Raw genomic sequence first — 14193 nt, 5'->3', positions numbered from 1 at the left:
TGAGAAAATAACTTTTCATCCTAGCATTTAAGGAATGACGTCTGTTAAAAGTGTGCACATTTTAAAATTTCTCTCAAATTGTTAAAGACAGACAAAGTCTGCTAGCAAGTGAACTAATGTGTTGTATAAGGGGTGTGCACAGGGGAGGGGGGAGAAGGGACACTTGTTGGCTCGGGCCCGAACCTGAAGGGGGCCCCATATTTTTAAAATTAAGGGTGAAACACAAGGGTAAACAATATTTAGGGGGGCGGAAAAGTCATTTATGGCGGGCCCCAAAATTTCTGTGCACGCCCCTGTGTTGTATCTGCCTCTTGATTAATTTTGTTTGTCTTTTATTTTCCACTTCTTGTGTATGTCCAGAAATGAATTGAGAATCCCCCACTTCAAACAGATCATCATTATTATTTTTAAAAATAGGTCAATAATTACCTATGGTTTACACCCTGTGCAATTAGAATAAGACCAGGGCCCGATTAAAATATTGAGAGTCCTTTGGCCAAACATTTTTCCGGAGCTCTCTGGAGTCAAACGTTAACCAAGCATGTACGGGCAACTAGGAGTGCCGATTTCTTGAGATTTGATAAGGACCAATAAGGATTAAAATCCTTAGGTAATTTCATAGGATTTTTCGCAGTGCTCAACCACTCACTCACTCAAAACATTTGTTGGGTGCAGATGCAGAGTATCCCACATCTTAAGAAGCAGAAGAAAAGAGAAATAAATGAAGGAGAAAGCTTTAATTTTCTTTCTATAACTTAAAGAATGGACCGGGCCTTAAAATAATTGTAGTCTTTTGGGGGCCCCCAAGAATCGGATGCCCTTGGCCAGGACCTAGTTGGCCTATTCTGTCATCAGGCCTCAAAAATGGTAGAACGAATCAGACATTATAAACTGATGACATACTCTCAACGTCAACCCCAAATTCATTGACAAAGGTCTAAAAAGAAAAGACTATTTTAAAATACAATTACGATTCATTTAAGAGCCTGTTGAAACTTATTTTCGCATCCGTCTTCATAAGACACTTTTATTGATAAGTAAAGTTTTGTAAAAATAATTTTTCTCCCTTGCTCCTAAGAGGGAAACGTGGGAAGTCATAATCAATGCTTTAGAGCTATTTCAATAAACTTACATTTTACGATTCCTGTTCATTCCCTACTCAGCTGAGAGCGCAATCAAACGCTTCATCTTAATAGAGGGAAAACGCAAAAGCTTTCGACAAGGGGTGCCCCTCTAATCACGCCTATTTTGCAAATAGATGTCATTAGGAAAACGCATTAAACTTAATAACATAATAACGTAGCCCGTCTTCCAACCAATAATGGCAAATAGTAAATGAATTTCAACATATCGGCAGAGCGCAATAAACGATATGTTTGAAGACACAAAGCAATTTTGCTTTAAATGCTTCTCAAAAATGTGTTTTTAAATTGAAAGAATTCCTTTATTTTTCGCGCTTCTTCAGGGTCTACTGCAGTTAATTGTTTAAAATTTACACCTGTCGCTATAATGGAGTTCTAATGGTATAGGAATTTCATTATAAACACAATTTTTGTCACGTCACTGCGCAGAAAAATTGTAATTTAAATTAATGATGATCGTGAACTTTTTGGTCGGTAGAAATGTGGGATTTAATTCTTGGGTATTTAAATGGGTTTCGCATTTATTAGTGCTCCAATCGTTTAAATCGAAATAATTTCAGATAAATTATATCTTTTGAAAGTTTAGGAAAAACTTCGTACATTTCTTAGATTTATCAATATTCTTGCGCTAAAAACCTTACCATAATTTAAGGGATGTTATCTTTAAATTTTGTTTAAATGTGAGCTTACCGATAAATTTTATCTTACAATTCTTTCCAATTTTTTTTTAAAGATTGAAGAATGCATTTTTTTGTAATTGATTTTGTCTGCGAGATTTTTTTTTCAAACTCAAATCTATTTATTATGACAAAAAGTTAGTAAAAATATTTGAGGCATTCATTACGGTTGACCCGGGGGTGCTCCTATGGGAGGTCACGGAAGGTCACTGTGAGCTCCCGAAAAAATCCTTATTCGATCAATTTTGTCTGACGATTCGGCAAAATTTGTAGTTCTATTCAGCAAAATTATCATCATTCGGCAAAATTTGGTGTTCTATTCGGCAGAATCATCATCATTTGGCGAAATTTGGAGTTCCATTTGGAAAAATTAAGATCCTTCGGCGAAATTCGGAGTTTCATTCGTCAAATTGAGAATTTCTGCCCTCCAAAAAATTTCAGTTTGGGGTGCCCCTGGGTTGAACCAGCTGGATGTTACATGAACACACGAAGTGACCATGGCTTTAGCTTTTGCGGTGTTTTGACTTTAGCAGCTTTAAATTGACTTTAGTAATTTAGGTCACGAATAGGAGTTAATCAACGAAATAAAATAATACATTTAAACAAATATGTACGTACTACTTTATTAACATATCAGTTCAAATTGAAATAAATCTCACAGTAAACTTTTGCGCAATTTTTTGTTCATTAATTTGTCTGTTTATTTGAAAGGAAGAAAAATGAAACCGCTTCATCAATATGGTAGTTTAACTGGTTCACTGCTGTAAATTTTAAAATTTTGTAGTTAAAAGTGAGTTTTTTTTATGAAATAGAATGCGCTAAATGTTTGGAATTTAAGGATAATATCATGAAAGAAATAAAAAATAAATAAACAAAAGGCCGGAAATGGGCAGATTGGGAAAATATAGGAAGTCGTCCAAGAATACACCTTTTCAGTAATGAACATTCACCCTGCTAATTCTACGGTAAGTTCCTTAAACTTATTAAAGCAAGATGTTCATACAAACATTCAAGAAATAAAATACAAGGTATTTAAGTCTTGCACTGATAAAGAAAATTTATTTTAAAAAATATTTAAAATGTATGCATAGTTTTTTTTTTAAATTGGATCCTTATAAACTTCCGATAACCTTTGGTTTTGACTCATAGTGCCAATTCCAGTACGACAGTTTGAATCCATGTTAGGACTGTTATGACAAAACCTTCATCCCCCTAAAAGCTAAATTATGGCTGTGCCAGTGCCCGGCGCGAAGTTGAAAATCGTCTAAATCTTCTCAGAACTACGAAAGGTGCACATTATGCATACGTAAAAGCTCAGAACGTTGTAAAAAAAAAAAAAAATCAGATAAGAATCGAAATAAAAAAAGAATTATGACGTGACGTCATTTGTGGACACCCGCTCAGTACAAGACTTTATAATCACCCTGCACGTCGTATATCAAAAATATTGTAAAAAATATACGTCAAACAGAGGTAAGAATTAGTCGAGCAGGAGGATGAACTGTAAAAATAATTACGGACCTTCAAAACTGAGGGAGGAAGAATATTTTAATTAGAAAAAAAGCATTTCCTACTCGTTTTGAAAATATGGATAAAAAAAAAAAAGATACATAGTTCACAGTTTCCGGAAATAGCAGTGAACTTAACTGTATAATGAAGATTATTGTTGAGGAAACTTTTTTGAAAGAAATATGAAATAAACCTGAAAGGATAATTTTAGCTTTATAAAGTTGCGTTATTGTGCATGCGTTACATGATTGGCATTTGCGTTGTGCTTTTGAGCAATTTTTAAGTAATTGAAAATTTCGTTGTTCTTCTCATAAGGCTAAGATGAATATAAAATCTTAAATTTTTAATCGATAATGTACTGTGCATAAATTATTGAGAAGTTTTTATCGTTTCAACTTTTAAACTCCTATAGCCTATCAAAATAGTCATTAAACGTTCAGTTGAAACTAAATTTCGCATTGTTTAAACGCAATAACTTGGGTTGAAAATATCGAATATTCATGAAATACATGAAATACACCGCCAGCTCAGTCAATTCCAGCCGAGGACTGCAGTGGAATTGACTGAGCTGGCGGTGTATTTCATGTATTTCTGCCTTAGCCCTGGCTATAAGGACGGCAACTTACTGAATATCTAATATTGTTCGATAGCTTCAACTAATTTAATTTTGAATAAGGTCTCCGAAAGATGTTTTTAAAATAGTGTCTTTTTCAAGTTTAAAGCATTAACTAAAATAAGTTCACACGTTTAACTCCAAGACGACCTTGAAACTACACGCAATCAATCGTAATTTAAGGTTTCTTTGCTGCACTCATTGCGCTGTTAAAAATCATTAAATGCAAAAACGCGACACGTTTCATGGATGAGATTCATTTGTTCAAAACAAAAAACTAATAGAACAACATAATTAAAAAAAAATTATAATAACCGTAAAGTTGGATACGCTTAATAATATAATCATGACCAAGGCTGCACTGTTCATGCATTTTTAAAAGTGCCTCTACTGCAATCAATCTCAAAAAGAGATTATAAAGAAATTAATATACATTTATAAGCGTGAAAAACTCAAAAGATGTTCCCAGGTTATATTCATTTGTTACCTTGTTAACTTCTGTCGGATGAAAAGTAGGATTTTTTAAAATATTTTTTTTTATTCAATTATAAAATGAAACAAATAGAAAAAAAGGTGAAAGATATTGCATTATGACGACTCTTACCGAAATAATTACGATTATGTGTGCAATTTCATTTTTAGCATTTTACTGATTTTCTACTTCCCATTTTTAGTTTAAAAAAAAATATTTTTTAAGAAGATAAAAAAATGTATGAATAAGAAAAGGTATTTTGAATTTTGATTTAGAAGCACATTCATCTGTAACACAATCTATCGTTTTCTATTCGATCGATTTCTATGGACCAATACCGCAGCCAAAACTTACCTTGTCATTGCCCCCCCCCCCACAAAAAAAAAAAAAAAACATCTGCGTCTGGCGATGGGCCCTTCGGGCACTTTTCATTTGAATGCTGGCAAGTTGCATTCAAAAGATATTTTCGCAATCCGAATTGCGATAGCATCTTAGCACGCTAGTAGTGCGATAGCACGTTCTTCATCGGATAGTTTTCGTCGAAGCATGACAAAACTATAAGGTATAAACCAACCTCAGATAAGGAGGAAGTCGGGAAGGCATAAACTCCCTAATTTCGTATATAAATTTGATTCCATTATATTAAACAAATCAATCTAACTTTATTAACATCACACATGACGTTGTTGCACCTCAAGAAGTCGTCGCTCAATTAAATTAAAAATTTATCAAATATGATCTCGTGCGTCTTTTACTTTTCAACAATGAGGTGTTGCCATTCGGCAGTTTGTGTAAAATGAAATAAATCAATACATTTAACAATTGAAATACATTGCAAATATGGATGAGGTGTTGCTTTATATATTACTAGAGATGATCATTACGTGGGAACATTGAAAATAGAATCGGAACGTCAATAGCGGTCAAGTGAGAATAATAAGCAATTCAGATTGCTCAAAAAAAGACTAGCTGAACAACTGATAGATAGAATTCTATCGAATCTAACATGATCGATTGTGTTAGAGATGTATACTGCCGTGGGCAGTTAAACGGCAGTATCTGTAGAAATGAGTTTTCGAGAAATTTGAAGAAATGCGTTTTGGATTCAATACTTACAATAGGGAAATGTTGCAATTGGACGTTTTTTTCGCGCTTTTTTTTCCAGAAGAAACCAAATAAGCAAGCTTTTACACAAAAGCCAACTACAATAGATAACAAAAAAAAAAAAAAAGAAGTTACCGCCTTTTATCTGTCAACTGAAAAAATAAGTCTTTTAATTGTTAACTTATAGCGAAGTAAAAAGCATTCATTTTTTTAATCTACTGAATTTTTTTGAAAAAAAAAAAGTTTCCTGTTTCTAAACAAATGTTTCTGCAAATTCATCCATGGTCATGTTTTTCAATCAACGCCCCTCCCCCCCCCCCAAAAGAAAGCTTTCTTAAAAGAACAAATATCGAATTTGAAAAAAAGTTATTTACAGAGCTCTGGCTATCTTCCGAGTCAGCTGTTCCATTAGCTGCTGCTGATCCTCGAGTGACTTGCGATGTGGACAGATTGATAGCAGAATTCTCACCGTAGTTTTCGTGACTCATGATCTCTTCATCCTATAAAGGAAAGCATGAATTACTCTGAGGAAAATGTAAGATAACGTACGGCACATAAATAATGTCAGTTTTAGATCAGTGCTCTTATAGACAAATTAAAAATAACTTAGATTGCAGTTTATACCACCCAAGAAACCAGCCACAACTTTCATTATCCATCATAACATATACTATACACAAATGATGTAATTATAAAGCATAATTTTCTCTGATTAAATTCTCATCAGAATATTCATCCTATTCCTCCAGATTTTTTTTTTTTTTTTTTTTTCATTTTTTGATTTGTTTAAAATAAATCTTGTACCGTTTGTAGGCAAGTTCCTTAAAGGATTTCCTTTATGAGTTCTGATTCAGGTTTCCATGTATTAGTTTGCTTAGACTTACCAATTGCCTCCTACGCCAACAACTGGTCTCGCAACTGCTTCCACTTTAAGAGAGTTTAGCTTTTGTTTTGATCCAGTTTAATTATGAGCAAATTATAAAACTCTGAGGGAAAGAGGGGAAAACTAGACCCACACGCATTTATATTTTCAAAAAACACCAAAGACCTAAACAGTGTTTAAATTCGTGAAAAGACCAAAAAGTTCATAAACAAAAATGTTTACAAAAGAGGATCAGTGATGCACGTGCTCAGCTTTTAATATACAGGATGCCACTCGCCTGACTAATATGGCTGCCATCGGTGCGCTGTAGCATTCAATTTCACCAGGTATTGACTAAATATACTTATCTTTTTTCTTCCTTGAACTATTTCAAAAGGAAAAACTTTCCCGCGGAACTTTTGGCCCCGCTCCCCCCTATATTCTGTGCTTAGAATCTCGTCTTTACAACTTACAGAAACTGAAGTAGTTACATACATGAGCTTGAGCTCAGGAATCTGATCCGAGTATGCAAGGGAGCCCCGATGGGAGGTCACGGGAAGTCAATGTGATCTCCCAAAAATGTCCTTATTCAACAAATATCTCATGATTCTGAAAATTTGGAGACATAATTGCAATATTGCAGTTTTTAAATGTCCTTTTCATTAGATCTACTTATGTGTGCACAACCGTATTTTATTTTTCGGCAAAATTTGGAGTTTCATTCGGCAAATTGGGAATTTACTCCCTCCCAAAAATTTAAATTCGGGGCACCCCTGCGAGTACGACACCATCGTCGGCTCGGTGATTTGACCGGGATGGGGAAGGGATTGTCATAACTTTCTTCATATTCGTATATATTGAAATATTAGAACTGGTATTGTACGTGCCCAAAGTAAAAAAATAGCGATGAGAAGTAAAACGAAACGCTATAGAGTGTAGTTAAAAGTAAAAATAAAGTTGATGAAAAGAGATCTGAAGTCTTTTTATCATATTTATATGTTCTTTTAATCACGTTGTATCATTTTACTTTTCATATTTCAGAGAAATATTTTTGCAAACAATTGCATTATTTTATCAAATATGGTACTGACAAGTGACAGTCAATGCTCATGGGAGAGCTTAGAGGTGAAAGGATATCAGGCAAAAATACAAGCTTTTGAAGTATGTCTTAAGATGAAGGACATAATTACTTCTCACCACTGGCCACAGGGCTACTAAATGCAAAAAATGAGAGTAAAAAAAATCAACTCCCAATCGCCAACCGATCCCCACACAAATTAATATTTTATTGCGAAATGGACCACCCCTCAGAAAAACTGCAATAGGGAATATTTTGCATAAAAACTAAACCTTCACTAATAGGAAAAGAAATGATCGTTAATCTCATTTACATTTCGAGTTTGACTGTTGCGTGGTGAAAAAGTCGAAATACAGCGAATTTTCAAAAATTAATTCAGACGGCGTACACCAAAGTCGAGCAAGTATGCCAAATTGGTAACCCAAGCATAAGAAAAACAATAGCCAAATTGCATCTTAAATTGTTCTAAAGTTGAAATGCGTTATACTACAAACTTTTAAACGCCTACTTCAAGTATGACTTATAAGTATTTTAGCGCTATTCGGTGGTTTTACTACACGGGAAAATACTAAATCGGTTTATAAGATCAAGCATTGTTTTGCTGGTAAAAATCACCAAACTATTGCAAATGTATGTAGGAAAATATAAAACCCACCATCTGGAAGTAACGAATTTTCAACGCGAAAACCGACAGAGCAAAGTTTCATTTTAAGTCGAGGATTATCACCACGTTTGATATACGGAATGTAGTATCTACGTACATGGAAGACAGACAGCGACAGCAACTTCCGAAAAAACTGCTTATAAAAAGGACAGTAACATTTGTACAAGTGCAAGTTCAAGATATGTTAAAAGCATTTCTAATTTTATTTCATAATAAGAAATGCCTAATTGATCTCATTTTCTTCGTAAATATTAGACCAAGATTATTAGTAAATCAGAAATTTCAATTTTTTCTGTTGATAAAATGAAAACTAAATCAATTATTTGTAATCATAAAGGGCAAGAACTATTTGTTGGAAAGCAATGAAATTAGTAACGGTTTTAACTGTTCATATGGATTGCAGCGTCAGTGGCGTAGCAAAGGGAAACGGGAATAGTGGGGATCATAACCCCAGCCTTAAAAATCAAATTTATATTTGGTACATATCGCATCGTAAGAAAATTAACACAGTTAAAAAGGAATATAGTGTGTATTAGTTATTTTTATGTCCTTGCATGGTTAATTAACGAGACTTCAAATGCTTCTAAATCCAAAAATGTGTTATGAATTTTTTTTTTAAATATTTTTACTGTATGTTAAACTTGACTTTGTTAAGAAATGTGTTCCGCATTAGGACTGAGCACTAAATATATTAAAATTGATGAAAGTGTTTATTGTATTTTAAGACTTAATTGGTGTTCTGACACCCAGACACACAGAGCTCAAGAAAAAAGTCTATGGCAGCACCAAAAGTTTGGAAAGCCAAATTTCTATCAGTGTTTTTTCGTTTTTAATTTTGATAATTATGGTAAATTTGTAAACAGGATCATTAACCTCGATCATTCATAATTGCTTGTAACTCAGGTACAAGATGTGTAGATAAAAATATAAGTTAAAACATATTTTCAGTAAGTTACCGCCCAATAGCCAGGACTAAGGCAGAAATACATGAAATATACAACCAGCTCAGTCATTCCAGCCGAGGACTGCAGTTTCGTGCTTATTAGCATTCATCAGTCCGGCTTAGGAAGCGCTCCGGTCACTCTTCTGGTCAGTGCTAATTCCATTTTAGCTACCAGTTTGTTTGGCACTCTTGGCTTCCTTAAGAGGTTTTTCCACCTCCAGCTCAGTTACTTCGTGCTTATTGGCACTCATCAGCCCGACTTAGAAAGTGTCTGAGCTGGAGGTGAAAAAAAACCTCTTAAGGAAGCCAAGAGTACCAAACAAACTGGTAGCTAAAATGGAATTAGCACTGACCAGACGAGTGACAGAAGCACTTCCTAAACCGGGCTGATGAGTGCTAATAAGCACGAAACTGCAGTCCTCGGCTGGAATGACTGAGCTGGCGATGTATTTCATGTATTATTAAACATTTTTTTTTTCAGCATCAAAAATTGGTAGGGGAAATGGAGACGCAGTAGGGATACTGTGTACAGTGAGACACAACTGGAATTTTTCTTATGATTCAGATTACCGAAAATTAGAAAAATAGGCCATAATTTAATTTATATGGCAACCACGGGGAACTAGCCACTGCCACATTTCATATTGTACTCAAACTGAACCCTCTTTAATTTCTGCTATCACGGTTAGAAAAATGACATAAGCTTTATTTTTTTGAATTTTAGGTATAAATTTTTAATCAATAATCAATATCAATGAATAACTTTCTTAACCTTCTTAACTGTCTGTATGTAATGTTATTTTGGGGGGACAATGCGTAACTGTAACGTAAAACTGAGGCTTTAAAATTCTAAAAAACGGAAAAACCGACTACCTATTTCTTTTTTATTTGCTTTAGCTTGATGAATGAATAATTTTTATGTTATTTTTACAGAAACTAAGAATGTAAAAAGACAAGTTCAAACCGTTTTACTGCTTGTCGGGTGCGCATTTGCTTGTCAGAGGTAGTTTAATTTCTACATTTCCTACAATCCATACTTTCTCATGAGCGCATGTTTCGAGCAACCGTATTAACACGTTAACTCAAATAATGTCTCTTATTCGAATTTTACGTCGATGCCGCCTGCTTCATATCGATTCTGATTTAGTTAACCTTTTACCCAGATCCCGGTAAACAAAAAAGAATGTTTTTACTACAATGTTTAGCAGTGCGCTTTCTTTTTTGGAAGAACGTTTGAAACTTGTCGAACATTTCCCATACTTGTTCAACATAAAAAGGTTGTCCCTGTTATCAAACAGGATTTAAAGACATATCGCTCCGTTGATTGTATATTTAGTATTGACACACTTAAAAATTGCATTTTATCGGTAAGAGCAATTCAAACGTTTTGTATTGGAACAGCGTGTTAATTAGAACAGCGAATATGAATAAAATACTTTTTTTTCCCTTCGTTATACTTTCAATTATAATGTACCTATTCTTAAAAAAATACTTTAATGAAAAGGCTTTAGGTTGCTTTTTCATTATCCTAACTCTAAAATGAAAATTTTTGAATTATGTTGCTTTTCTATCAACGGAGCGATATTGTAAGACATATGTGTTAAAAGAAAGAGTTAGATATACAGAGAAGGGAGCTAACTCAACGAAGAGATGAATCAAAAAACCGTTCGAATTCCATCGACTCAAACTACAATGAAATGTATGTAACGTACCAATCCATATTAAAAATCTTGTTAATACTTCCTATTTACAGTTGCCGCTGTGAATCGAAGCTTCTAAAATCTTGAAATATCTAAGAACAATTTAAAACTGACGAGGACTCAAGAAAAACTTTGAAACTTAACGATAATTTCGATTGAAAACGTTATTGCTAATAATTCAAATATCGATAAACTTGCAACTTAAACGTTTTACATTAAAAGTTTACCAAAAGTAAATTTTCGAAAAAACATTTGACGATTGTTTTGCTAAAAAGATTACTAAAAAGGCTACCAGTTTTTAAATAAAAACTTGTTAAATAAATACAGATTATCCATATTATTATATTAATTTCTCGAAAAAAAATAAAGCAGAGATAAAATTTTGACTTGATCTTATAATTTATAAAACTGGCCAATAATTTTTTTTTTCAACTTTTTTTTATTTGCTTCAAACATATAATATCCAAATTCTGCCTCTCTTTAAAACCATTTTTACAGTTAGAAGTATGCATCTAGGATCAGTGGTGCACACAAGTGGAAGGTCCAAGGGGTCCGGACCCCTCCCATGGACCTTGAGTTTTTTTTAATTGACTATAATCTAATGGTACTTGAAATAATTCCAAGCTAAGGTAACAATAATTTCAGATTTAATAAATGAAAAAAATGAGATTTATTTTTTCTTTCTTCCCCTACAAAATTGAACTGTTTGTGAACATAAATTGTTCTAGAATGATGATTTTGATTCGCTGTTTTTCTTTTTAACTATGAGAAAAGTAAATGCATTAATTCTTGTGCTTTAATGAAGGTATTTTAATAAATTCTGGTATTTTAATTAAGTAATTGTTACCCATAAATTAATTTTGTTAACTAATGTTAAGTAAGTATTCAATATATTTTTTATAAATGTTTTTTGATCCCAGCAATCGATAAAATCAAAAGAATATGTTTGGATGCGGGATATGAGAACGGCGGACCTTCGATCCTGCCTCCCTGCCCCCCCTTCAGAAATTCCTGTTTGCGCCACTGTCTAAGATTATCTGTTTTGAAAGTAGAGATCAAGCAGGTTACATGTGGACCCGCTGTACACACATCCACAAAGTAAGTGCACTATTCTTCATGAAATGAATGATTCTTAAATTTACCAACCTTAAGAGCTTTATAATCGTTTCAGATAGGTCTTTACAAACAATTAGGAGGAACCAATCCTCTTTCCGAAATAATGACAATTCCCGACTTGATTTCAGCGATTATTCAGAGCAACGGACATGTCCTCAGTCCTGTTTCTGGTTTTCGTTAATGGTGTATAATTATGATGAATTGTTAATAATTATAAGCATATTGCTCCATTGTACTGAGGAAGGAGTTTAAACCATTTTTACAGCTAGAAGTATGCATCTAGGATCAGTGGCGCGCGCAACCACAAGGGTGTTAGTTTTTTTTTCGGTGGTGGGGGGGGGGAGGTAGTTTTTTGTTCAACTAGGTAAACAAAAACTAGAAAGCACTCAATACTAAGTTTTTGTTTCCATAATATTGATATACAGGGTGGTTCAAAATAACATGAGATTTTAATTTTTCAACGAAACCCATTTTATTGAAAGTTTTACAGTGCTGAAATTTTTATTAAAATATTAAAAATATGGAGATTATGATCGTGTTTGTCTGTTTGATGAGTCTGTCATTTTCCTTCCGAGTCTGCAGGTTTGCCAGGACTCCGGTGTGAGAGTCAGGCTGATTTCGGGGTAAAGGAGTCGGAGTCTGTCAATTTTGCTGTTACTCTACAGTTCTGAAGTATTGAGTTACTAGCAAAACAGCAGTAATAAGAAAAATCTCTTGAAATTTCATCACTACCATGAAAAATTTCTAAATGACTTTCAGAAGCTCATATACATTACTTGTTGAACTTAAAATCCTAAATGACTTTCGGAAGCTCATATAACATAGAGTAATTGTTAAACTTAAAAACCGCAAACTATGTAAACAATAAAAAGGCTGGAACAACCTTGAGGGCAAATGATATTGTTTTAATAAACAGAACTTTTAATTGCGTAATATGCGAAAATTAAGAAAAGTTTGAAAACACTTTTATCGGCAGAGATGGATTGATTCCCAGTAATAATAGTTCAAAACACTGTCGGAAAATCGCACTAACTGAAAGTAGTAAGCACCAGATGCCAGTGTTTTTAACCGACTTCAAAAAAGGAGGTTATGATTTCGTATTGCGGCTTTTTATGTGTGTTTTCGAATTATTCCAACACTACTGGACCGATTTGAAATTTTTTTTTTTTGTTTGGAAGGGTATACTTCCCAGATGGTCCCAATGTAATTTGGTCTGGATCTGATAAGGGGTCTCGGAGAAATCCAAGAAACTTTAAATTTCATACGTCATGATCACGTGGTGTTGCTGTGATCGGTGTATTTTCACACCTAAGGTTTTGGCTTTCTCTTAAACGATATTTAATTCTCGCGGCACATGGATGATTAATTTTCTCAGCGCTGCGCCGCATGGTAATTTTTTATTATAGGTGTTACTAATGTATTTATTACTGCGTAGCAAAGCAGTAAATTAAATATATTTTGCTACTTTAATAGTTGAATCAATTACCTTAATATTTTATTTACTAATAAATAACTTTATTTAGGCACTAAAATATAAAGTTCTTTATTTAATATTCCAATTTTTAAATATATTTAGTGTTCAATTGAGGGGGAATTGAATACAGAACACCCCTCCCCCACGATTTAATTTATATTCTTTAACAATATACATTATAACTGTGTATGATTTCTGAAGTTTGACCAATATTCTAGATTTACTATTTCACGATGCCGCCAGTTCAATTTGAAATTAGGGTTATATTAATTAGCAGGCTTCAAAAAAAAAAAAAAAAAAGAGGAGGTTCTGAACTCGTCGGATTTGTTTTTCTTAGTACAATGTTCCATAAATACTCGAAGACATCTGTACCCAGGGGCGTGCACAGGGAGGGGGGAGGGACACCTGTTGGCCCGAGCCTGGAGGGGGCCCAATATTTTTGTAACGGTGAAATATAGGGGTAAACAATATGGAGAGGGAACCGGAAAAGTCATTCGTGATGGGCTCCAAAATTTCTGTGCACGCCCCTGCCTGTACCGATAAGGAAAAGTCTTTTTTTGTTTGAAACAGCATAGTTCCTCGGCGGTATAATATTAATCAAGTTCAGGTTTGATGAAATTGAAGAAACTCTTCAAATATCATACTCACATTTAAATCGATTTGTACTTTATTAACTTTGTTTATCGTCTCACTTAGTGAACCGGTTTTTATGCTTTTTTTTTGTTTAGTGGTGGTTTTGTTAAGGGGGTGGTCTAACTTAGGTTCCAAATCTTTGATTTACCCTATTTGTTTTTTAGGGAATAGTTAAGGGTAAAACAATAAATTTCATGCAATTTCCC

At 33.8% G+C, this 14193-nt stretch overlaps 1 protein-coding gene across 5 annotated transcripts in view; it reads right to left on the bottom strand.

Moving 5' to 3' along the window:
* LOC129231548 (forkhead box protein P1-like) overlaps positions 1 to 14193 on the bottom strand; it is a 370765-nt gene that overhangs the window by 90334 nt on the left and 266238 nt on the right. For all 5 annotated transcript variants that reach the window (XM_054865895.1, XM_054865897.1, XM_054865898.1 and 2 more), the window contains exon 3: positions 5892 to 6017. In XM_054865895.1, coding sequence (XP_054721870.1) covers positions 5892 to 6017 — 126 coding nt within the window. The remainder of the gene's footprint in view (positions 1 to 5891; positions 6018 to 14193) is intronic.

Source organism: Uloborus diversus, chromosome 10, assembly GCF_026930045.1.
Source record: "Uloborus diversus isolate 005 chromosome 10, Udiv.v.3.1, whole genome shotgun sequence".
In the NCBI taxonomy this organism is placed as follows: domain Eukaryota; kingdom Metazoa; phylum Arthropoda; class Arachnida; order Araneae; family Uloboridae; genus Uloborus; species Uloborus diversus.
Note: the sequence above shows the minus strand (reverse complement) of the source record. Positions and strands in the feature narration are given on the sequence as shown.